Source organism: Cheilinus undulatus, linkage group 14 (genome assembly GCF_018320785.1).
Source record: "Cheilinus undulatus linkage group 14, ASM1832078v1, whole genome shotgun sequence".
Lineage (NCBI taxonomy): Eukaryota > Metazoa > Chordata > Actinopteri > Labriformes > Labridae > Cheilinus > Cheilinus undulatus.
The window spans coordinates 49,113,105-49,134,716 of record NC_054878.1 but is presented as its reverse complement, the minus strand read 5'-3'; the positions used below and the strand labels follow the sequence as shown (position 1 = coordinate 49,134,716).

The 21,612-nt window shown below is 43.9% G+C and overlaps 1 protein-coding gene across 1 annotated transcript in view; it reads right to left on the bottom strand.

The window, feature by feature from the left end:
• LOC121521192 (adhesion G-protein coupled receptor G6-like) overlaps positions 1-16,176 on the bottom strand; it is a 42,330-nt gene extending 26,154 nt beyond the window's left edge. Inside the window, exons 1-6 of the mRNA XM_041804950.1 lie at positions 16,020-16,176; positions 14,491-14,838; positions 12,198-12,337; positions 11,181-11,460; positions 10,725-10,898; positions 4,435-4,482 (exon numbers count right to left, since the gene is read on the bottom strand). Coding sequence (XP_041660884.1) covers positions 4,435-4,482; positions 10,725-10,898; positions 11,181-11,460; positions 12,198-12,337; positions 14,491-14,838; positions 16,020-16,176 — 1,147 coding nt within the window. The remainder of the gene's footprint in view (positions 1-4,434; positions 4,483-10,724; positions 10,899-11,180; positions 11,461-12,197; positions 12,338-14,490; positions 14,839-16,019) is intronic.
• Between the last annotated feature and the right edge of the window lie 5,436 nt (positions 16,177-21,612).

Below are 21,612 nucleotides of genomic sequence, written 5' to 3'. Positions count from 1 at the left end.
TAAACTTTAGCTTTTGTAGTATTGGCGGCGCTGATTTTTAACCGATGCAGTCCAGCGTTCTGAGCGCTCAGCGCCCTGGCCAGAAAAGACGCCCTCAGCGTCAGCTGTTCATGTCGCTTAAAGCGCCCTCGGCTGGAAAAAGTTCAACTTTTAGAACAGCTCTGCGCTCGTCAATGTCACCTCTTCCTTACTGCCAATCAAAATGGAGAAGGGGCGGGACTTCTGACAACAACAGTAGAGAAACCAATCTTCAGGTCTGAAGCTGCTGCCTTGGTCAGGATTCCTTTACAGAGCGTGCATGTCTCCTTAAAATACAGAAATGTGAAGCACATAGAGCCGTTTTTAAACTACAGGTCAGATTCTACTGTAAAAGGAGGATTCATGTTTGTAACATGGCAACAACAAACGCTGCCAGGGCCGCTCTGGGATCGCCAGCACCAAAACTTATTGTCTTAAAGAGCTTGAACAGCATCAACCCTGTGGAGCAGTCAAACTCTGAATATGGTTTTTGTTCAGGACATCTGGGCTTTAAGGAAGTGTCTGCTGGACAAATATCACTTCAACTTTTAAAAAGTTGTGGGACAATAAAGACAAAAGACAAAAAATACCCAAAGTCAAAGATTTGTATGTGACACAGTAAAAAACAGCGTCTAGACTTTCTTTCACTCAGTTGTTCTCCCATCTCTTTGGGCCAAAAAGTGAAAAATAATCATTCTGTGAAAGGATCTTTATCAAAAGTCCCGGTGCTTCTGGGCTCCATCTGTGCCGTTATTCAGCACTTCCTGTCTGCAGAGACACAGAGGGACACGTCACAGGCTCTCTGTCGCTCCTTCTCTCCATTAGTGGCTGTTCTGCTCGTCTCCTGCATGCAGAATTTCACTGAGTATGATGGGATAGCAGAAGAGTCTGCCATTGGTTGTCACAGCCAATCCCAATGCATTGTGGGATACAAAATGGTTAGATAAATTAGCTGCTAGTGGCAGAAACGACTGAAAAATGGACTAAATGGATAAAAAGATGTTGAAGAGTTCCTGGTGTGGGTTTAATGTTTACAGACCCTGGAGAGTGAGCAGCTCACTAGAAAAGTCTGGATGATGGAGTAGATGAGGATACCATTTAGGATTAACCCTTTCTGAACTTTGAACCTGTCTCTGCTGGTTTTATGGCACAGGTCGGTCTCAGAGAGTTTTGCTCCAGTATAAGCCAGAGGAGCACCAGTTCCACTGTAAATAGACGGTTTTATAGAGCTGAAGTCCAGTTTACTGCTGTTGTCATGGTAATATTTACGTGTAATTGGAGGAGATGAAGAATGAAATGCTAATGCTAATGTAGCCATCAGTAGTAGCCGCCTCTATGCTCAGCTCTTTTTGCCCTCCAGGCCTTCATGCTAGTCACATGACTGAAAGCTACGCACACAGGTGTACATCACCAGCCTGGTGACCACATTCCTGTTTCCCTGGCGTCACAGGAACACGGCCGTCACTGACAGACGCTCCGCTATCTCTAAGGCGGGGTTATGGACAGACTGTCAGGCACCATCACACCCCGTGTGTCCATGTTTTCCCCTCTGGCGTCCAGAGGAGATGAAGGACGTCTCTACGTGTGCACACATGTAAGGAGAGTTGATCTTAATGAAGCCTGGACACACATGGACTTATAAAACACACATGCACGGCGCTCTGCCGGCGCCTGGAGACAGCTTCCCCTCTCTCTCCCCCTCCATCAGCAGCAGCCTCATTAGCGACCACAGAGGAACACAAACCCAGCCTCAGATGGTCCCTCATAAAGAGGAAACAACATTTCAAGGTAAACAAATGGAGCTCAGCTCAGAGGGGAGAAGTGTGAAATGTTCTTGGAGGAAATGTGACGGACTTGGATGTTAAAAAACATTCAGCACTGGATGTTCTCTTATTAACGGAAAATCTGGGCCCTAAAATCATCATGAATATGAGCCTCAACTGTTTCTCAGCTTTAAAAAGCCTGACTAAACCTTTGGAGCTGGTTTACAGAGAAGATATTGTTGTCCTTGTCCCTAGTTAAAACGTTTTTACCCAGTGTGCCTCACTGCTCTGGTTTCATTAACTTCATGCTCCGTCATGTTCGTCTCACTCACGGCTCAGCAGAAACCAAATCTGATCATTAACACCGTCACATAAATGTTTGTCCTGGACTCTAGCCAGGCTGAGAACGGCAGCAGGACTGAGTTTACCGTGTTTAAATCAAATCTCAGAGTAAAGAGGGAGAAAAATAAAGCTCAGTCATCCCGCTGCAGCCATCAAACCTCCAGTGAAGGAGGGAAAGAGTGAAAGTTGCTGCTGTAAAGTTTAATATGACCTTAAAGCGCATATGCAGAAGGAGTAAACCTCCATGTTTGAGGATGGACCAATCAGAGAGCCCCGTGTGCCTTTTCTCTGGATGTGGTGGTTTCAGTAGCATCAGGATTATCTGTTCATGTACGTTCACATGTTAACTCATGCTGTTCTAATTAATCCTCCACGTCTGCTTCCTGCTGCTGTAATTAGCCAGTCTCTCCTCCAGGGATCAATGAAGACCAGCTCGTCTGTAGGTCTGACTGATTACCAACATCAGTGCAGCTGTGACAGCCTGGGGACCCTCGATAACAGCCAGGAAGACATTCAAACATTTATTTACTAAGAGCTGAAGTCTACATTAATGTCTTTAACATGCAGGTTTTCATTTTTGTCATCTCAGGGCCTTCTACGTGCCCAGGAGCAGAAACATGATGAAGACGCCTCCACCATCTCAATCTCTGTCACCTGGCTTTCCCTCGCCCCCTGTAGCATCCACCTTTTCCAGGATGTTAGAGCAAGGACTGATGGGAACTATAGTCCCACTTCCCTTCACTTTACTCCACTAAAAACCTCCACTTCCTGCCTGAAGACCTAGCATTTAAACCCGGCACATGTCCTGAGATGTGATACACAAATTTAACACTACTGTTACATCTCTACTGCCCAGTACGTAAGGCTTATGGAGGGCAGGTTGTTGCTACTGAACTCCCAAAAAGGGCGTAACAGTCAGAGAATGAGGTTAAAACTGGCAAACATGGGCGTAAAAAGTGGTGAATAAGGGTTCATCGTGGCAATAACAGGACAGCAGAGGCAACAATAAGGAAAGATGGAATATTGGAAGTGTCAGAAAATGAGTGGACAGGGTTAAGAAGTGACAAAAATGGCTAAAACGCTGAGAAAAGGGTCAAAGGAAGTGAAATGGGATTTAAAAGTGGCAGAATTATGTTGAAATTGGTGTGAAAAAGTGATTAAAACAGGATTAAATGTGGCATAAATGGTGTGAAGTGGGAAAAAGGGTCAAAAGAGGTAAAATCAGTGCAAATTGTGCAAAAATTAGTGAAAATGTTGGCGGGAAATGTGGTCAAAAGTGGCTCAAATAAATACTTCCTAACTCGAACCTAGAGATGGGTTTGTTTCACATACATCTGGTAAACCTCTCATAAACACCATTTGGGAAAGGGCGGAGCCTTTGAAAAAAACTCGAGACTGTGACTGGATGAATGTTCTGTCTGTCACATCTTTATAGCCAGTCAGAGCAACAAAACATGTGACGTAACCGTGACCAAGGAATAAACTCCACAGAGAACTTCATAACGGTAACCATGGCGACTGTAGACATGTCAGTACACGACTTTTGTGGTTTCTGAAAAGAAAACAGCTCACTGGTTCTTTGTTCTTATTTTAACAGAGAAATCTCATCAGGTTCTGATAAAACTGGCGCTTTAGCAGCATCCACGCTGATCTCTTCCTCCATAACTGCACCAGCCTCTTGCTGCTGCTTGTTTACATCACGACTCCGCCGCGCCTGAAAGTACCGCCCCTTGTTGCTGACTGGTCCCGTCACTTTCTAACTGGGCCCAAACAGACGGGAGCTTTGAAGATGGATTCACCAGTGAGAAACACAGAAACGGCCGAATCCATCTGCTTTGTAAGGTTAAAGACTTCCATTAGAACCCAGAGAACGTGAGGGCCCAGTCTGTCAGCACGCCGCTGTGATGACGTTCTTTTCTACAGATCTGCACAACGCTACTTTGATTTCAGCATCAATGACTGTCCTATTTTATATTTAACCAATTTTATACATATATTTTCACAGAAATTGATAAAATATACAACCAATTTTCATTTAAGAATATTCTTAGTTTTTTTTTAGGCATCTGGTGACCCCCTCACAGTGTCCTGTGACCCCTTGGGGTCCCGACCCCCACGTGAAGAGCCAGTGGTTTAAAGTACCAGAAATTACACCTGGTTAGAAAAATAAATAATTAGAGACAAGGAAATGGGCATGAATGCAGAGAAAATCTCCCTGTGAAAACATTCTAGCACATTCTCATTCATGCATGGTAGCTCTGTTAGCCAACATCACACAGACGTTCATTAGCAGGGTGTTAGCAGCACTCACCACTAGATGGCGCAGCAGGAGTTAAGTGATTGCAATGAGGGTAGCAGACTGTGAAGAGAAGCACAGGTGTCAAACATTTATCAGTCAGCCAATGAGATCCATGACATCTTAAAGACCAAACATTTATTCATCAGCCAATGAGCAGTCGGTTAATGTCTGCTGTAAATGAGAAGGATGGTTAACGAGACAATGACACAAACAGGTAGAAAAAGTCAAACCTAAGCACGTCAAACTGACATTTACCACCAATTAAACCCAGGAAGAACCTGAATCATCAGTCCTGATGGGACTACTGAGCCGTCGGTCCTGATGGGACTACTGGGCCGTCGGTCCTGATGGGACTACTGAGCCGTCGGTCCTGATGGGACTACATAGAGACTCATTCATGGAGTCAAAGATCAGACACATCCAAGAAAACTGTTTGAAGATCTGCAATCACACTTTTCACATGCTTTGCCTAACTGACCTATGGCTAAGCCACGCCCCCTCCACTCACTTGGACAAACAATGAACATTCAGTGACAGGCGCTATGGCAGTTGTCATAGTAGGAGACGTTTCTCAGGAGGCCACTGATGACTTTTGGAGACAGAAAGATCACGTATCATCTAGAAGTCACCAAAAGGGTCTAAACTACGCACTGGAGGGATCTATTCATCATTTTATTGTTGAGAAGGTCGATAAAAGCTTCAGCTACAAGCCAAAATTTACAGGTCCCAGTGCAAACGTGGTAAACCGCATCTCATTGCCATCACCATATTAGGCCACAAGATAGAGGATCAGCATCAAAGAGCCACTGAGGTTCAGGTTTTTGGTCAGAATATGAGAAAAATATAACGGCCTTTTTACCATCTTTACCCAGAGTGTCTCTGCGTTAGTTTGGTGCTACAGTATTAACACTGAATCATTTATACCTTTGTTATCTCGGCTATTACAGATAAGTTAACGAAGCTAAGCTCCAGAGGTTAGCATTAGTTTAACTACAGGCCTTTGGACAACAGCTAACAATGCACGATCACCACAGAATAAAAACTAGAGCAAAAAATGCCAACGAACTCCCAACAAACAACGTGACACAACGAACAACGCAGCTAGGAGCTATTAGGCTACCTTTAGCTAACGTTAGAGATGTTAAAGATAACTTTATATTTCTTTCCAGCAAAGTGACAACATGCTGCCTCAAATACGATGTTGGCTTACCTTAGAACAGATGTTGTTGATTTTATCCATGTTGAGTTGATGTTGCGGTCTACAGCACAACTTTTATCCAAAGAAGACACTTTTCTGGGTTTAGATGTGGCTTAGGAACGGGTAAAACACACACTCCCTGGCCCAGCCTCTCAGGATACCTTGTGTTGGAGTCGCATGTGCCCCATGAACCCCGTTTGACCATTTCTAAACTTAAAATCTCAAAAAAAAAAAAAAAAAAAACCTCATAAAACGTTCCAAACCTTCAAGATTGGACGGGGCTCCTGACTCGACTCGTTACACGCTGCTAACAAGCTATGATAGCATTGTTAGCCCAGAGGTTAGCATCAGTGCTGCACCAGTCTGCTCTGTGCTTCCTGGTTTTAGGCAGAGCTCTGCAGCAGGAGCTAGAACTGTGCTGACGACAGATCGTCCTGAGTTTACAGGTTTGGGTGCACGACGATGCATGTTCCTATGAAACTCTTAGACTAGATAGATCTAGATCAGGTCCAGGTCTGGACCAGCCAGTGTCCTAGATCTAGATCAGGTCCAGGTCTGGACCAGCCAGTGTCCTAGATCTAGATCAGGTCCAGGTCTGGACCAGCCAGTGTCCTAGATTTAGATCAGGTCCAGGTCTGGACCAGCCAGTGTCCTAGATCTAGATCAGGTTTATTTATGAAATGTTTGCAGTGAGGTTGTTTCTTATGTAGCCGTCAGACTATCAGCGAATAAAGTTAAATCTAAAAGACAAATATAAAACTAGGTTGTGTTGGGAAAACACGCCACTTCCTGTCTCAGATATCTGGTGTCTCAGATGAACGCTCTACAGCCCGGTAACTAACTAAAGACCTTTCTGAACCCTCGTAGGTCTCTCTGTGACTCTGGGTCTTGAACCCCCGTAGGTCTCTCTGTGACTCTCTGGGTCTTGAACCCCCGTAGGTCTCTCTGTGACTCTCTGGGTCTTGAACCCCCGTAGGTCTCTCTGAGACTCTCTGGGTCTTGAACCCCCGTAGGTGCTCTCCCTCTCTAACGTCCCAGCGCTGGCAGGACGGTCTCTGAGACCGCTGTGGTTAACCCCCTGTGGGTTCTCGCTCATTTACAGCTTTAAAATATGAGCTACAACACTCCTCAGTGCACAAACACACACACAGGATCCTGTTTCACCGTCTCTCATGTTTATGAGGGAAATACGGAGAGAAAATGGTGGATTATGTAAACGTGGTTTCACCTTCTGTTGTAGCAGAGCTACATCTCTACATTTAAAAATAAACACCATGGAAATACAATCTGTGTCACTGGCTGTGATTAGGTTTCCCCATCAGGGCTCAGAGGAACGTGTGTGTGTGTTTTAGTGAATAATGGGTTTATAGAACTGAGCAGGAATCAGGAAGATGATTGGTTGGCAGCTCGCTGGCGTTTATTAACTCACCAGCGGCTGTTAAAAACGGAGCCGTGGTCTGGTTCTAATTTTCCGCCCTGATAGCAAACACACTGGAACGTTTAGCCTGGTGCAGGACGCTGTGGAAGTGTGTGAGTGTTTTAGATCAGAGGTTTCAGCTGGAATTATCAAAGAGAAAGTTCCTCATCTCATTCTCTAACTATGACCTCGTGTTAAATGAATGTATGCAGGCTGGTCAGACCATGGACGGCTGGAAAACCAAGTCTGGGCCAGATTTACCCCAACAACTGCCCAGGAGAGTCCAGATCCACGCCTCCGTTCAAACAATTACTCACCAACTGATCCTCAATGTGGCGCCAACTAAAGCTGCTGTAGTAGGCCAAAAATCATAATCACCATTATTAGTGGGGATGCTCATCCACACTACTGATACCTGTGTCAGCCATTTTGTTTTTATTCTTCTTCTGTTATCTCCTCCTTTATACTTAATCATCGACACCATTTCAACTTTAAAAATTCATTTTCTTCATCATTCGACTGCTATGACTTTCTTCATCTCTAACTTTTATCATTTTTAAAATATAGCCATTTTCATGCTATTTTCAGCTATTTCTATGCTTTTTCAGCCATTGAATGCAATTTTCAGCTACTTTGAGGTGAAAAAATTAGCTATTTTTATGCTATTTTCAGCTATTTCAAGGCGACTTTCAGCTATTTTCAGCTTTTTTAAGCTACTTTCAGCTAATTTATCCTTTTTTGAGCTATTGAATGCTATTTTCAGCTATTTTTATGCTATTTTTGTGCTTTTGGCTATTTTTAGCAGTTCTTTCACAATTCAGCTCTCAACATCCCCACATGTAGTTTTAATTGATACTGACGTGGGGATATTAACCATGATTACTCCATCACGTGTAGAAATCTGCATCACCTGGGCTCTGCAGCGCTCTGAAGCTGAAGCTATACCTGCTGTTCATTTAAAACGGCACCTTCAGAGGATCTTCACTGTTAAAGCCGGATGCTACAGTCCAAAACATTCAGCTTTATTCTCATTCATCACTCACTGTTCTATCATGACAACGTCAAAACAGGATTCTTAAAATTCACATTTGTAAAGAAATAAAAGAGCTGAAGTATAACATCCACTTTTACAGAGTTTTACAAACTCCAGTCTGGCCCTCATGTGTTTGTCTCTGAGTAGAGTCTCCATCCCTCCTCCATAACGTCCAGATCAGTGGAGGCTGCAGGGAAGGTCCTTCTAGAGCTTTGTCCCATCTCTACAGGATCTCTGGATCTTCCTGCTACCTGTGAGCCCGTACCGGTATGCTCCTACCCATTTTCAGTATGTTTGCGTGTGAATATGCAACAATAAATGTTATCTTATAAAATAACCTCAAATCTTCTGCATCTTAGACATTTATTTCTCAGTATCAAATCTATCAGACAACATCAGAAGTGTTTTTACTCCAACATGAAAACCTAAACCAGAACTACCCAGCAGTTCTCCCTACTGACCATTAAACCCCGCTCCACTGCCTCCTAGTCCTCTAATTTACCCTCTGAGAAAATGTGGAGGGAGGATGAGTTTAAAACAGATGAACAGTAGAGGATGGAGTCTGAATGAATAAATAAATCAATCAATAAATAAAGGTAGAATATTTTACAGATAACAAACTTCTTCTTCTACCATGGACTACATGTGCTGCACATCGTTCTTTTCCAACCAAACTAGCTCTCATCTTTCTCTGGTCGGAGCAGGCCGCTCCTCTCTCATCAGTCATGTGACCATCCACGCAGAAGCACAACCCAGCCTTAATACGATAAAACGCCACACACCTGAAGCGTGCACGCTGAGCCTCTTACGCTCTGTTTGTATTCTCTGCAGAATGAGGCCGATTGTTTGATTCTGTGGTGAAGATCAGCAGAGAGGATGAGCCTGTGGCTCTGACACTCCTTCAGAATCACTCTGGAACCTTCCATCCTGACAGAGAGATTCAGACGGAGAGGAACTTTGAGGACTCACGCTAGGCAGTCCGTACCGAGTCTGAACCCAGTCTGTGTTAGAGAACAGACGTGTGCCTCTATCTGGTCTATGTCCATGGTTGATATCCACATGATTAACGGGTAGATCACGCTGGTTAGAGTTTTCAGTGTGAGAGAGATAGAGCCTGTGCTGCAGCCCCCTCTATTATTGTTATTTAAATATTTGGCAGTAAAACTCAATAATCAGCAGAGAAAACACTTTAGGCTCACAGAGATGCTGGACATTATGGTTCTACTGTTGAGCCATGATCTGAGTCAAATACAGGTCTGAGATAATGTACTAGTCTGCACAGTCAGTCCAGAAAGTTCCCACCGGTCTCTGATCAGTATCGGCCGATACCCAACACCTCGGTATCAGAATCATATCAGGAAGGAAAAACATCCCTAGTCCCGAGGATGTGTTTAGGCACCGAAATATGGTACAGTTGGATTTTATGTGAATCGGTGCTCAGTAGTACCAGCAGGATTTAGTCAGTACCCATAAAAGTACAGAATTTGGTACCCATCTCTAGTACTGAGCGTAGATTAATGAGAACAAAATATTTTTGTTGACTGTAGCATCAGGATGAAACATAAGAAAAACAAAGAGAAATGAAGGGGGTCTGAATTCTCTCCGAGTGTGTTACTAGAGGATTCCTCTAGAGGGCACACCTGAGACTTCAGGCCGTATACAACCACCTGATGTGTGAGATGTAAACTACAAACATGGAGACACTGCAGCTACCATGATGTGATACATCTGCTAATCTATTAACACATGAGCACCTAAAGAAGAATAGAATATTGTGATTAAAGTTAATTTTTTCTGTTACTTAATTCAAAAAGGTAATCTTCCATATATTCTATAATAATCTTGTGCAAAATTATCATTTCCAAACATCTTTGTTTTTACAAAGGGAGTTTCTCCAAAGAAATGCTACAGTGGGTTTTTACTTTGAAAAGCACAAACAGGAAGTGTTTCCATACTATGTTTATCTTTACCTACAACCTTTTGAAGCGTGTGGAAACAGAAAGCTTCATAAAGAATTAAAGATGCATTTTAGCTCGTGGCCTTCATCTGATTCATCACGAAACAGATTCCAAACACATTCTACCGACGTGGACGTGAATGTTTGCTACAACAAGGTAAATATGGCTCTGGATGTATCATCATTTAGTTCCACCGATAACTGCTCCAAAATAGAAGAGACCTCAAATCTTAAAATTATCTGTGCGTGAGACTCGAACCCCTTACACTGGCTGCCAGTCTGAAACAGCGGTTACTATAGCAACGGCGAGGAGCGCTTGTGATGTCACAGTACCAAAGCGGACATGGCGGCCTCTGGTGAGTTTATAATCTCAGATTACTCTGAAGGAGATATCTACAGAGTTTTAGTATGCAAATAAGGGTTAGGGTTAGGGTTAGGGTTGAACATGTCTGATCTACAAGGTTCCTTTATATCAGCTGTTTTTAGGACCGGCATAACTGATGAGAAATTTTATACAATATTCTAATATGTTTTTCCATGAGCTATAAACAAGATAAAAAAACACTCTGAATCTTTCACGTTGTGTGTGATGAATCTAGAATATCTTAGTGTCACTTTTTGGGGTAAAATGAGCGTTTTCGTTGTGCGCTGTGAAGCGGCTGTAACGGCTGTAGTGTAGCTTCTGCTGGGTACTCACTGCAGCTGAGCGTGGTGTCGGTCTGGGCCAGCGTTGACGGGATGCTCCAGTGGCTGTTGTCCCAGTCGATGACGTTCCCCACCGTGTCGCAGCTCAGAGCGTTCAGCTGCTGCACCGTCATGGCGTAATCCCACAGCCGGAGGTTATAGATGTCCCCGCTGAAACTGTGATAACCTGAATACAGACAGATGCACGGGACAAAAATGAGAATAACCATTAGGAGACCACTCCAAGAGGAAGACTTTTTCTGATAATATCTAAAAATGGATATTCAGTGGTCTGGATGTTCAACCCAGTAACAGGGCTAAAGCATCATTTTAGACGTCTGACACTTTATGGCACATTCAGCCAGCTTTAATTTGCAGTTCCACATTTTTGGATTTATAAATCATCAGTGAGTGACTGTAAAAGCAAAGCTGTCTGCCCGGGTGGATGTAACGGCTAACGCTGCCTTACCTCCTAGGCGGAAGCTTCCCCCAGCTGGCACTGAGTGTCCGCTGGAGCCGGAGCAGGTCTTGGCCCTGTAGCTCCCGTTGAAGTAGACTCCAACCCGGCCGTTTGACGATGTCCAGAGCACGCAGAAGGGCTTCATGGAGGAGGTGAAGGCAGTGTTCTGGAGGACAGAGTTGATGGGGCAGACCACTCCGTCGACGATCATCTTCATGCCGTTCTGATCGGACCCCAGACTCAGAGCGATGCCGTTGCTGCTGTCCGAGTAGGTGAAGATCCACTCGTTCTGCACAGAGATCCACAGGATCAGTCTGGGTTCAACATTCATACCACACTAGAGGTTCAGACAGTTTATAGATGCGTTCAGCCATCCAAGACTACGCTGCAGCCTGGTCAGGCTCGGTGAACTACTTGAGACCATCAGAACCTTCTTTCTTAGAAACTAAAGCCTGCTTTTAAACGTCTGCATCGTATCTACGGCGCTGTGACCCACGCCGTAATGAGTAACACGGACTTCTGAGCAGGTATGTCTGCTCTGCCCAAGCTCTACTCAGCAGCTGGATTTTGACACCACTTCCTGGTCCTGTGGCCACATTTCCAACTGAAACAGAGTGTTATGATGGAGTCGGAGCTGATAAGTATTGATCAGCAGTTAATGATACTGCAGTTACTGCAAAGAAGAAGAGAGGAGGAAGGGAAGTTCATCAGCTGAGGCAGAGGAGGGTGGAAATTTTTACAGACATGGAGGAGGAGATGTACGTCTGATATTTTCAACTGTTGGCGAGCAGATTTGACTAGTTGTATCACTGCCATTTATCTCACAGTAGAGTGCACGCCATAGACCTCAGACATGATTTAGAGTTGGCAGTAGCCCAGTGCTACCCAGTGGACCAGTCACAGGGCAGACTGATGGCTTAGTTTCTGTGCAGAGGTATCTCAGGTATAAGGCTCTAAAATCCATGTGTGATAAGATTAAAAACACAAGAAGCGCTCCCCTCTCGTCAGCTCCAGGTGTGTGTTTACCTGTTTCTGGCTGCTTCGTTCCAGCTCAAAGCAGAGTGTCAGGTGACCCAGCGCTGGTATGGAAATCTTCTCGACAACCCTTGTGACCTGACCGCTGCCGCCATCTATGGTGACCTTCTGGTTCCTCAGTGCCACAGCAACTAAAAATGAGAGGTCAGTTAAAAAAGGTGAAGAAAGAGAGGAGGGAAGGATGGAGGAAAATGCTGTGAATTATAAACGGATAGTTGTTTGAAGCACGGAGATAAAACTTTGTTGAGCATTTTAGACATATTGATCTTTTTGTACGGAGTCATTATTGTTACACATATCAAGAGCATGAGATGTTGATTTTGGGCTTTGCTTGCTCCAAGTACAAAACTTATATTATTATATATTAACTCATAGAATTTTTGGCCCTCAGACTTTTTGTTGAGATTCGTATGTGTGCAGAGAACGTTTGGTACGAGTGCAGAGAACGTTTGGTACGTGAGCAGAGAACGTTTGGTACGTGAGCAGAGAACGTTTGGTACGTGAGCAGAGAACGTTTGGTACGTGAGCAGAGAACGTTTGGTACGTGAGCAGAGAACGTTTGGTACGTGAGCAGAGAACGTTTGGTACGTGAGCAGAGAACGTTTGGTACGTGAGCAGAGAACGTTTGGTACGTGAGCAGAGAACGTTTGGTACGTGTGCAGAGAACGTTTGGTATGTGAGCAGAGAACGTTTGGTATGTGAGCAGAGAACGTTTGGTACGTGAGCAGAGAACGTTTGGTATGTGTGCAGAGAACGTTTGGTACGTGAGCAGAGAACGTTTGGTATGTGTGCAGAGAACGTTTGGTACGTGTGCAGAGAACGTTTGGTACGTGTGCAGAGAACGTTTGGTATGTGTGCAGAGAAAGTTTGGTATGTGTGCAGAGAAAGTTTGGTATGTGTGCAGAGAACGTTTGGTATGTGTGCAGAGAAAGTTTGGTATGTGTGCAGAGAACGTTTGGTATGTGTGCAGAAAATATTTTATATGCGCCAACAGAGACAAATCAGGGTGGCAGTTTCAAATTTTGAGCACAAAGAGAGTTTATCCAAGCACAAAGAGGCTTTCTTTAGTACAAAAACAGGTTTTAATGAAAAGTTTAAAGAAAAATCTCAGTCAAAATCAAGAATTCATGTTCTCAAAACATAAAAATGAGCTCTTGAGTTAAATCTTGGATGTGTTGTTGATTATGTCACAGTTTGAGACCACTCATTATTCCTGAACATAATCAGGCTTGGTGTGTGACGATGAGTTGCGGTGGTCTCTGGTTGAATTTATGTCATCTGAGTCAGACTTACATCGACCTGTCAGCACTTTTCTAGACCTTCATGGTTGTGGTAAAGGAGAACGACTCTCCTTTACTGGTAATACTAGTGTGTAAACTCTACTGAAGCTGAGTTCTGGCAGGGACTTTTCTAGTTTTAGGTTTATAAATGTGTCCTTGTGCTGTATGAGGGTCCTTAGTGAAGGAAACCTACAAATGAAGCCAATAACTTTGTTTTCTGGGGTGTTCTGGAGCTGTAAACCTGCCTTGTTCCATGACAGATGGAGAATAAAATGGCTGGCGCTGCAGCTCCATGTAGTGGTCAATGACAGCTGCTACTGTCTGAGGTCTTTCTGCCCTCCAGGCCTCTAAACCAGTGGAAGCTACAGATCTACTGCCCAAAAGATAAACATCAAAATCAAACCTAAGTGTGCTCTTAATTGATGTTAAACTCCACCCACAGAATCATCCAATCACAGAGCGTCTCTTTGAAACATCCTGTATCTCTCTGCTGCTGCTGCTGGCAGAGAATAAAAACCACCCAAGTAGTGGAAAAAGTCACCATAAAACACACATGCAGGCATGCTTTAAGGCACAGACACTCACAGAGGCACGAGGAGGAGAATCAGTGTTACAGACGAGTCTTTCTACTGGTCCACACGACGATCTTCTTTTGTCTTTCCTAAATAAACCATCAGCTTTGCAGGCTGGTGCTCCACTTCAAGCTGCACTCAAGGATTCTTTTAGGTTTCAGCATCAATCCAACATCCTAACCTCACTGTCATAGGTCTTTAATTCTGGTTTTACAGGCAGAACATGCAGGATTATCAAAGTTAAATCACAAAGAATGCCCCAAAGAAATGCATTCACATAAACCATTGATGCAATCAAAGGTTCAGAGGTCAGATTTGGATTAGTCAAGGAAAGAAATAAAACACTTCTGGATGGTGTTTATCCTGATGTTAGCCTGCAGTTGTTAGTCTACCTTTTCAGATTCAGATACTGAAGTCCAGTCCCGGACCTACCGTGTCTGAAGCTAACACTGAACCCCCTCTTCTGCACGCTGAAGTCGGAGGTAAACGACAGCTCCATCACGTTCCCCGTCGAGTTCAAGGTCAGCCCGCTTGGCTGTCGGGCCGCAGAACCGAACATCCGTGTTCCTGTGTTCACCACAACCCGGTCGTAGATGCAGCCTGGCGCCTCCTCCAGGTCAAAGTCAAGAAAGGAGAGCTGGATGATGAAGCCAGCGGGGGCCTGCAGGGTCCACTTACAGGCCTGAGAATTGGGGTATTTCAGAGGGTAGCAGGGCGACGTGAACTCTCCCTGGGCGTCCGTCAAAACCACGTTACAGTTCGTGGAGCTGCAGCCCAGCACTGAGGGTGATGTAGGAAGGTAAACTCATGAAATTTCACAGTGACACAATTTCAGCGGAAGCTGTTTAGTTACTCAGAAGACAAGACACTGGTGGACAAGGTCATAGGACAAAAGGGGACAAGGGGACAGGACCCATAAAAGAGGTAGGAGACAAAGACGACAAGCATCTACAACTATAAGGAGTCAGGAGGCAGGAGTTGAGACTTTCATGACAAAAAGTGGCGTCTTTCCTGCCAACCAAAGACTCAACGACAAAGAGGACGAGGACAAAACTGTTCAAGGAGGTTAAAAGGACCTTTAAGATTCAGGAGACAAAAGCCAGACTTGATTCAAAGGGATGAGACAAGAGGAGTAGTTAGAGTCTTATTTTCAGAGAGTACACTCCAGGAATCAGGGGAAACAAAGACCAGAGGAGCAGTTAGCTGGAGGTTCAGCAGCCCAAAGCAATCAGTTAATCAATCAGACAGGACTCGATTGATTAGGACAGACAGAGACGGACCAGAACTGAAAACTTCAGAGCCAAGTTCTACATCAGGAAGTCAAAGTTTTAGTTTGTAGTAAACATCAGTTACCCCGAATTTCCATATACAGTGTGCACGCTGTGGAACGCCGGCGAATAGTACTGTGGAGCACATCGCTCCCTCTAATCTCTATCAGAGCATTTCCATAGCCGGTGCTCTGGACAGGCAGCGGTGCGTGCCTGGAGTGCCACTTCGCTCTGCTTCGTTTCAGATATGCTGCAGGTCTATTTCAGCGCCGGCCGCTGCCAAAACCTCAAAAATTCACTGTCGTTCAGAAAGCACCAACCACGGAAGTCACAAGCGTAGAACATCTGGTTCTTTCAAAATAAAACACAATGCACAGACTCCTGATCATAAACCATCACTTTATTAACATTATGTCTCAACCTGCAGTGAGAGCAAGGGGTCACCAAGAGGTCAGTGGGTCACAGAGCTACAATGGCGCCATTGACGAGGAAAAGTTAACTTTGGAGATATTTAGCCAAAGAATTTTACATAAAACTACAGATCCTTCAAGCAAACATTAACCCTTTAACTTCCTAATGTACTCATTTAATGGAGGGAGCAATAATATCATGGACTTATACTGGAAAGGATGATAAATTAACCCAAAAGGTAAAATAGTCCACTGTTGACATGCTATTCCAGCATGAACTTGCAGTCCTCCCATGACCTCCTCCGCCGGGGCGCAGCGCTCTGAACTCGCGTCGCTTCCTGGGCGAGGTCGCTCGCCTTTTGGTTGGAGAAAACTCGCAGCGCGTCAGTGCACGGCACGCACGCTGCATATGGAAATTTGGGGTTAAAGAAGATGCACATGCACGATCGCTTCCCTGATGGATTCAGGAAAAGGTCATTTTAAGAGGGTGGTAGAGCAGTCAGGTCAAAGGTCATTAACTGGAGGAGAGCCATGAGGACTGAGCTGCTGGGTATCAATAGGTTGAAGTTGAAGCTTCAATCAATCATTCGAAAACTGGAGTTCTGACAGACATAAGAAGGAAAGACTTTGAATGTACAAATGACAAGCAGCAGTGAGGAAGGAAAAAGTGTTCTGAGTAGAGCTCTAACACAGTGGAGCTCTAACAGAGTAGAGTTCTGACAGAGTAGAGATCTAACAGAGTAGAGTTCTAAGAGTAGAGTTCTAACAGAGGAGAGGTCTGACAGAGTAGAGATCTAACAGAGTAGAGTTCTAAGAGTAGAGTTCTAACAGAGGAGAGGTCTGACAGAGTAGAGATCTAACAGAGTAGAGTTCTAACAGAGTAGAGTTCTAACACAGTAGAGTTCTAACAGAGGAGAGGTCTGACAGAGTAGAGATCTAACAGAGTAGAGTTCTAACAGAGTAGAGTTCTAACACAGTAGAGCTCTAACAGAGTAGAGTCCTAACAGAGTAGAGTTCTAACAGAGTAGAGTTTTAACAGAGTAGAGTTCTAACAGAGTAGAGTTCTAACAGAGGAGAGGTCTGACAGAGTAGAGATCTAACAGAGTAGAGTTCTAACAGAGTAGAGTTCTAACACAGTAGAGTTCTAACAGAGGAGAGGTCTGACAGAGTAGAGTTCTAACAGAGTAGAGTTCTAACAGAGGAGAGGTCTGACAGAGTAGAGATCTAACAGAGTAGAGTTCTAACAGAGTAGAGTTCTAACACAGTAGAGCTCTAACAGAGTAGAGTCCTAACAGAGTAGAGTTCTAACATAGTAGAGTTTTAACAGAGTAGAGTTCTAACAGAGTAGAGTTCTAACAGAGGAGAGGTCTGACAGAGTAGAGATCTAACAGAGTAGAGTTCTAACAGAGTAGAGTTCTAACAGAGTAGAGTTCTAACAGAGGAGAGGTCTGACAGAGTAGAGTTCTAACAGAGTAGAGTTCGAACACAGTAGAGCTCTAACAGAGTAGAGTCCTAACAGAGTAGAGTTCTAACACAGTAGAGTTCTAACACAGTAGAGCTCTAACAGAGTAGAGTCCTAACAGAGTAGAGTTCTAACACAGTAGAGTCCTAACAGAGTAGAGTTCTAACACAGTAGAGTCCTAAAAGAGTAGAGTCCTAACACAGTAGAGTCCTAACAGAGTAGAGTTCTAAAAGGGTAGAGTTTTGACAGAGTAGAGATCTGACAGAGCAGAGTTCTAACAGAGTAGAGTTCTGACAGAGTAGAGATCTAACAGAGTAGAGTTCTAACAGAGTAGAGGTCTGACAGAGTAGAGTTCTGACAGAGTAGAGATCTAACAGAGTAGAGTTCTAAGAGTAGAGTTCTAACAGAGGAGAGTTCTGACAGAGTAGAGATCTAACAGAGTAGAGTTCTAAGAGTAGAGTTCTAACAGAGGAGAGGTCTGACAGAGTAGAGATTTAACAGAGTAGAGTTCTAACAGAGTAGAGTTCTAACAGAGTAGAGTTCTAACAGAGGAGAGGTCTGACAGAGTAGAGATCTAACAGAGTAGAGTTCTAACAGAGTAGAGCTCTAACACAGTAGAGCTCTAACAGAGTAGAGTCCTAACAGAGTAGAGTTCTAACAGAGTAGAGTTTTAACAGAGTAGAGTTCTAACAGAGTAGAGTTCTAACAGAGGAGAGGTCTGACAGAGTAGAGATCTAACAGAGTAGAGTTCTAACAGAGGAGAGGTCTGACAGAGTAGAGTTCTAACAGAGTAGAGTTCGAACACAGTAGAGCTCTAACAGAGTAGAGTCCTAACAGAGTAGAGTTCTAACAGAGTAGAGTTCTAACACAGTAGAGCTCTAACAGAGTAGAGTCCTAACAGAGTAGAGTTCTAACACAGTAGAGTCCTAACAGAGTAGAGTTCTAACACAGTAGAGTCCTAACAGAGTAGAGTCCTAACACAGTAGAGTCCTAACAGAGTAGAGTTCTAAAAGGGTAGAGTTTTGACAGAGTAGAGATCTGACAGAGCAGAGTTCTAACAGAGTAGAGTTCTGACAGAGTAGAGATCTAACAGAGTAGAGTTCTAACAGAGTAGAGGTCTGACAGAGTAGAGTTCTGACAGAGTAGAGTCCTAACAGAGTAGAGTTCTAACAGAGGAGAGGTCTGACAGAGTAGAGTTCTAACAGAGGAGAGGTCTGACAGAGTAGAGTTCTAACAGAGTAGAGTCCTAACAGAGTAGAGTTCTAACAGAGGAGAGGTCTGACAGAGTAGAGTGTTCTGACAGAGTAGAGTTCTAACACAGTAGAGTCCTAACAGAGTAGAGTTCTAACACAGAGGAGAGTTCTAACAGAGTAGAGTTCTAACAGAGTAGAGTTCTAACAGAGTAGAGTTCTAACACAGAGGAGAGTTCTAACAGAGTAGAGTTCTAACAGAGTAGAGTTCTAACAGAGTAGAGTCCTAACAGAGTAGAGTTCTAACAGAGTAGAGTCCTAACAGAGTAGAGTTCTAACACAGTAGAGTCCTAACAGAGTAGAGTTCTAACAGAGTAGAGTCCCAACAGAGTAGAGTTCTAACACAGTAGAGTCCTAACAGGGTAGAGTTCTAACACAGTAGAGTCCTAACAGAGTAGAGTTCTAACAGAGTAGAGATCTGACAGAGCAGAGTTCTGACAGAGCAGAGTTCTGACAGAGTAGAGTTCTAACAGAGTAGAGTCCTAACAGAGTAGAGTTCTAACAGAGGAGAGGTCTGACAGAGTAGAGTGTTCTAACAGAGTGGGGTTCTGACAGAGTAGAGATCTAACACAGTAGAGCTCTAACAGAGTAGAGTTCTAACAGAGTAGAGTTCTAACACAGTAGAGCTCTAACAGAGTAGAGTCCTAACAGAGTAGAGTTCTAACACAGTAGAGTCCTAACAGAGTAGAGTTCTAACACAGTAGAGTCCTAACAGAGTAGAGTCCTAACACAGTAGAGTCCTAACAGAGTAGAGCTCTAAAAGGGTAGAGTTTTGACAGAGTAGAGATCTGACAGAGCAGAGTTCTAACAGAGTAGAGTTCTGACAGAGTAGAGATCTAACAGAGTAGAGTTCTAACAGAGTAGAGGTCTGACAGAGTAGAGTTCTGACAGAGTAGAGTCCTAACAGAGTAGAGTTCTAACAGAGGAGAGGTCTGACAGAGTAGAGTTCTAACAGAGGAGAGGTCTGACAGAGTAGAGTTCTAACAGAGTAGAGTCCTAACAGAGTAGAGTTCTAACAGAGGAGAGGTCTGACAGAGTAGAGTGTTCTGACAGAGTAGAGTTCTAACACAGTAGAGTCCTAACAGAGTAGAGTTCTAACACAGTAGAGTCCTAACAGAGTAGAGTTCTAACAGAGTAGAGTCCTAACAGAGTAGAGTCCTAACAGAGTAGAGTTCTGACAGAGTAGAGTTCTAACACAGTAGAGTTCTAACAGAGTAGAGTTCAAACAGAGGAGAGGTCTGACAGAGTAGAGTTCTAACAGAGTAGAGTCCTAACAGAGTAGAGTTCTAACACAGTAGAGTCCTAACAGAGTAGAGTTCTAACAGAGTAGAGTCCCAACAGAGTAGAGTTCTAACACAGTAGAGTCCTAACAGGGTAGAGTTCAAACACAGTAGAGTCCTAACAGAGTAGAGTTCTAACAGAGTAGAGATCTGACAGCAGAGTTCTGACAGAGCAGAGTTCTGACAGAGTAGAGTTCTAACAGAGTAGAGGTCTGACAGAGTAGAGTGTTCTAACAGAGTGGGGTTCTGACAGAGTAGAGATCTAGCAGAGTAGAGTTCTGACAGAGTAGAGTTCTAACAGAGTAGAGTTCTGACAGAGTAGAGTTCAAACAGAGGAGAGGTCTGACAGAGAAGAATGTTCCTACAGAGTAGAGTTCTGACACAGTAGAGTCCTAACAGAGTAGAGTCCTAACACAGTAGAGTCCTAACAGAGTAGAGTTCTAAAAGGGTAGAGTTTTGACAGAGTAAAGATCTGACAGAGCAGAGTTCTAACAGAGTAGAGTTCTGACAGAGTAGAGATCTAACAGAGTAGAGTTCTAACAGAGTAGAGGTCTGACAGAGTAGAGTTCTGACAGAGTAGAGTCCTAACAGAGTAGAGTTCTAACAGAGGAGAGGTCTGACAGAGTAGAGTTCTAACAGAGTAGAGTCCTAACAGAGTAGAGTTCTAACAGAGGAGAGGTCTGACAGAGTAGAGTGTTCTGACAGAGTAGAGTTCTAACACAGTAGAGTCCTAACAGAGTAGAGTTCTAACACAGTAGAGTCCTAACAGAGTAGAGTTCTAACAGAATAGAGTTCTAACAGAGTAGAGTCCTAACAGAGTAGAGTCCTAACAGAGTAGAGTTCTGACAGAGTAGAGTTCTAACACAGTAGAGTTCTAACAGAGTAGAGTTCAAACAGAGGAGAGGTCTGACAGAGTAGAGTTCTGACAGAGTAGAGTCCTAACAGAGTAGAGTTCTAACACAGTAGAGTTCTAACAGAGTAGAGTCCCAACAGAGTAGAGTTCTAACACAGTAGAGTCCTAACAGGGTAGAGTTCTAACACAGTAGAGTCCTAACAGAGTAGAGTTCTAACAGAGTAGAGATCTGACAGAGCAGAGTTCTGACAGAGCAGAGTTCTGACAGAGAAGAGTTCTAACAGAGTAGAGTCCTAACAGAGTAGAGTTCTAACAGAGGAGAGGTCTGACAGAGTAGAGTGTTCTAACAGAGTGGGGTTCTGACAGAGTAGAGATCTAGCAGAGTAGAGTTCTGACAGAGTAGAGTTCTAACAGAGTAGAGTTCTGACAGAGTAGAGTTCAAACAGAGGAGAGGTCTGACAGAGAAGAATGTTCTTACAGAGTAGAGTTCCGACAGAGTAGAGTTCTAACAGAGTAGAGTTCTAACACAGTAGAGCTCTAACAGAGTAGAGTTCTAACAGAGTAGAGTTCTAACACAGTAGAGCTCTAACAGAGTAGAGTCCTAACAGAGTAGAGTTCTAACACAGTAGAGTCCTAACAGAGTAGAGTTCTAACACAGTAGAGTCCTAACAGAGTAGAGTCCTAACACAGTAGAGTCCTAACAGAGTAGAGTTCTAAAAGGGTAGAGTTTTGACAGAGTAGAGATCTGACAGAGCAGAGTTCTAACAGAGTAGAGTTCTGACAGAGTAGAGATCTAACAGAGTAGAGTTCTAACAGAGTAGAGGTCTGACAGAGTAGAGTTCTGACAGAGTAGAGTCCTAACAGAGTAGAGTTCTAACAGAGGAGAGGTCTGACAGAGTAGAGTTCTAACAGAGGAGAGGTCTGACAGAGTAGAGTTCTAACAGAGTAGAGTCCTAACAGAGTAGAGTTCTAACAGAGGAGAGGTCTGACAGAGTAGAGTGTTCTGACAGAGTAGAGTTCTAACACAGTAG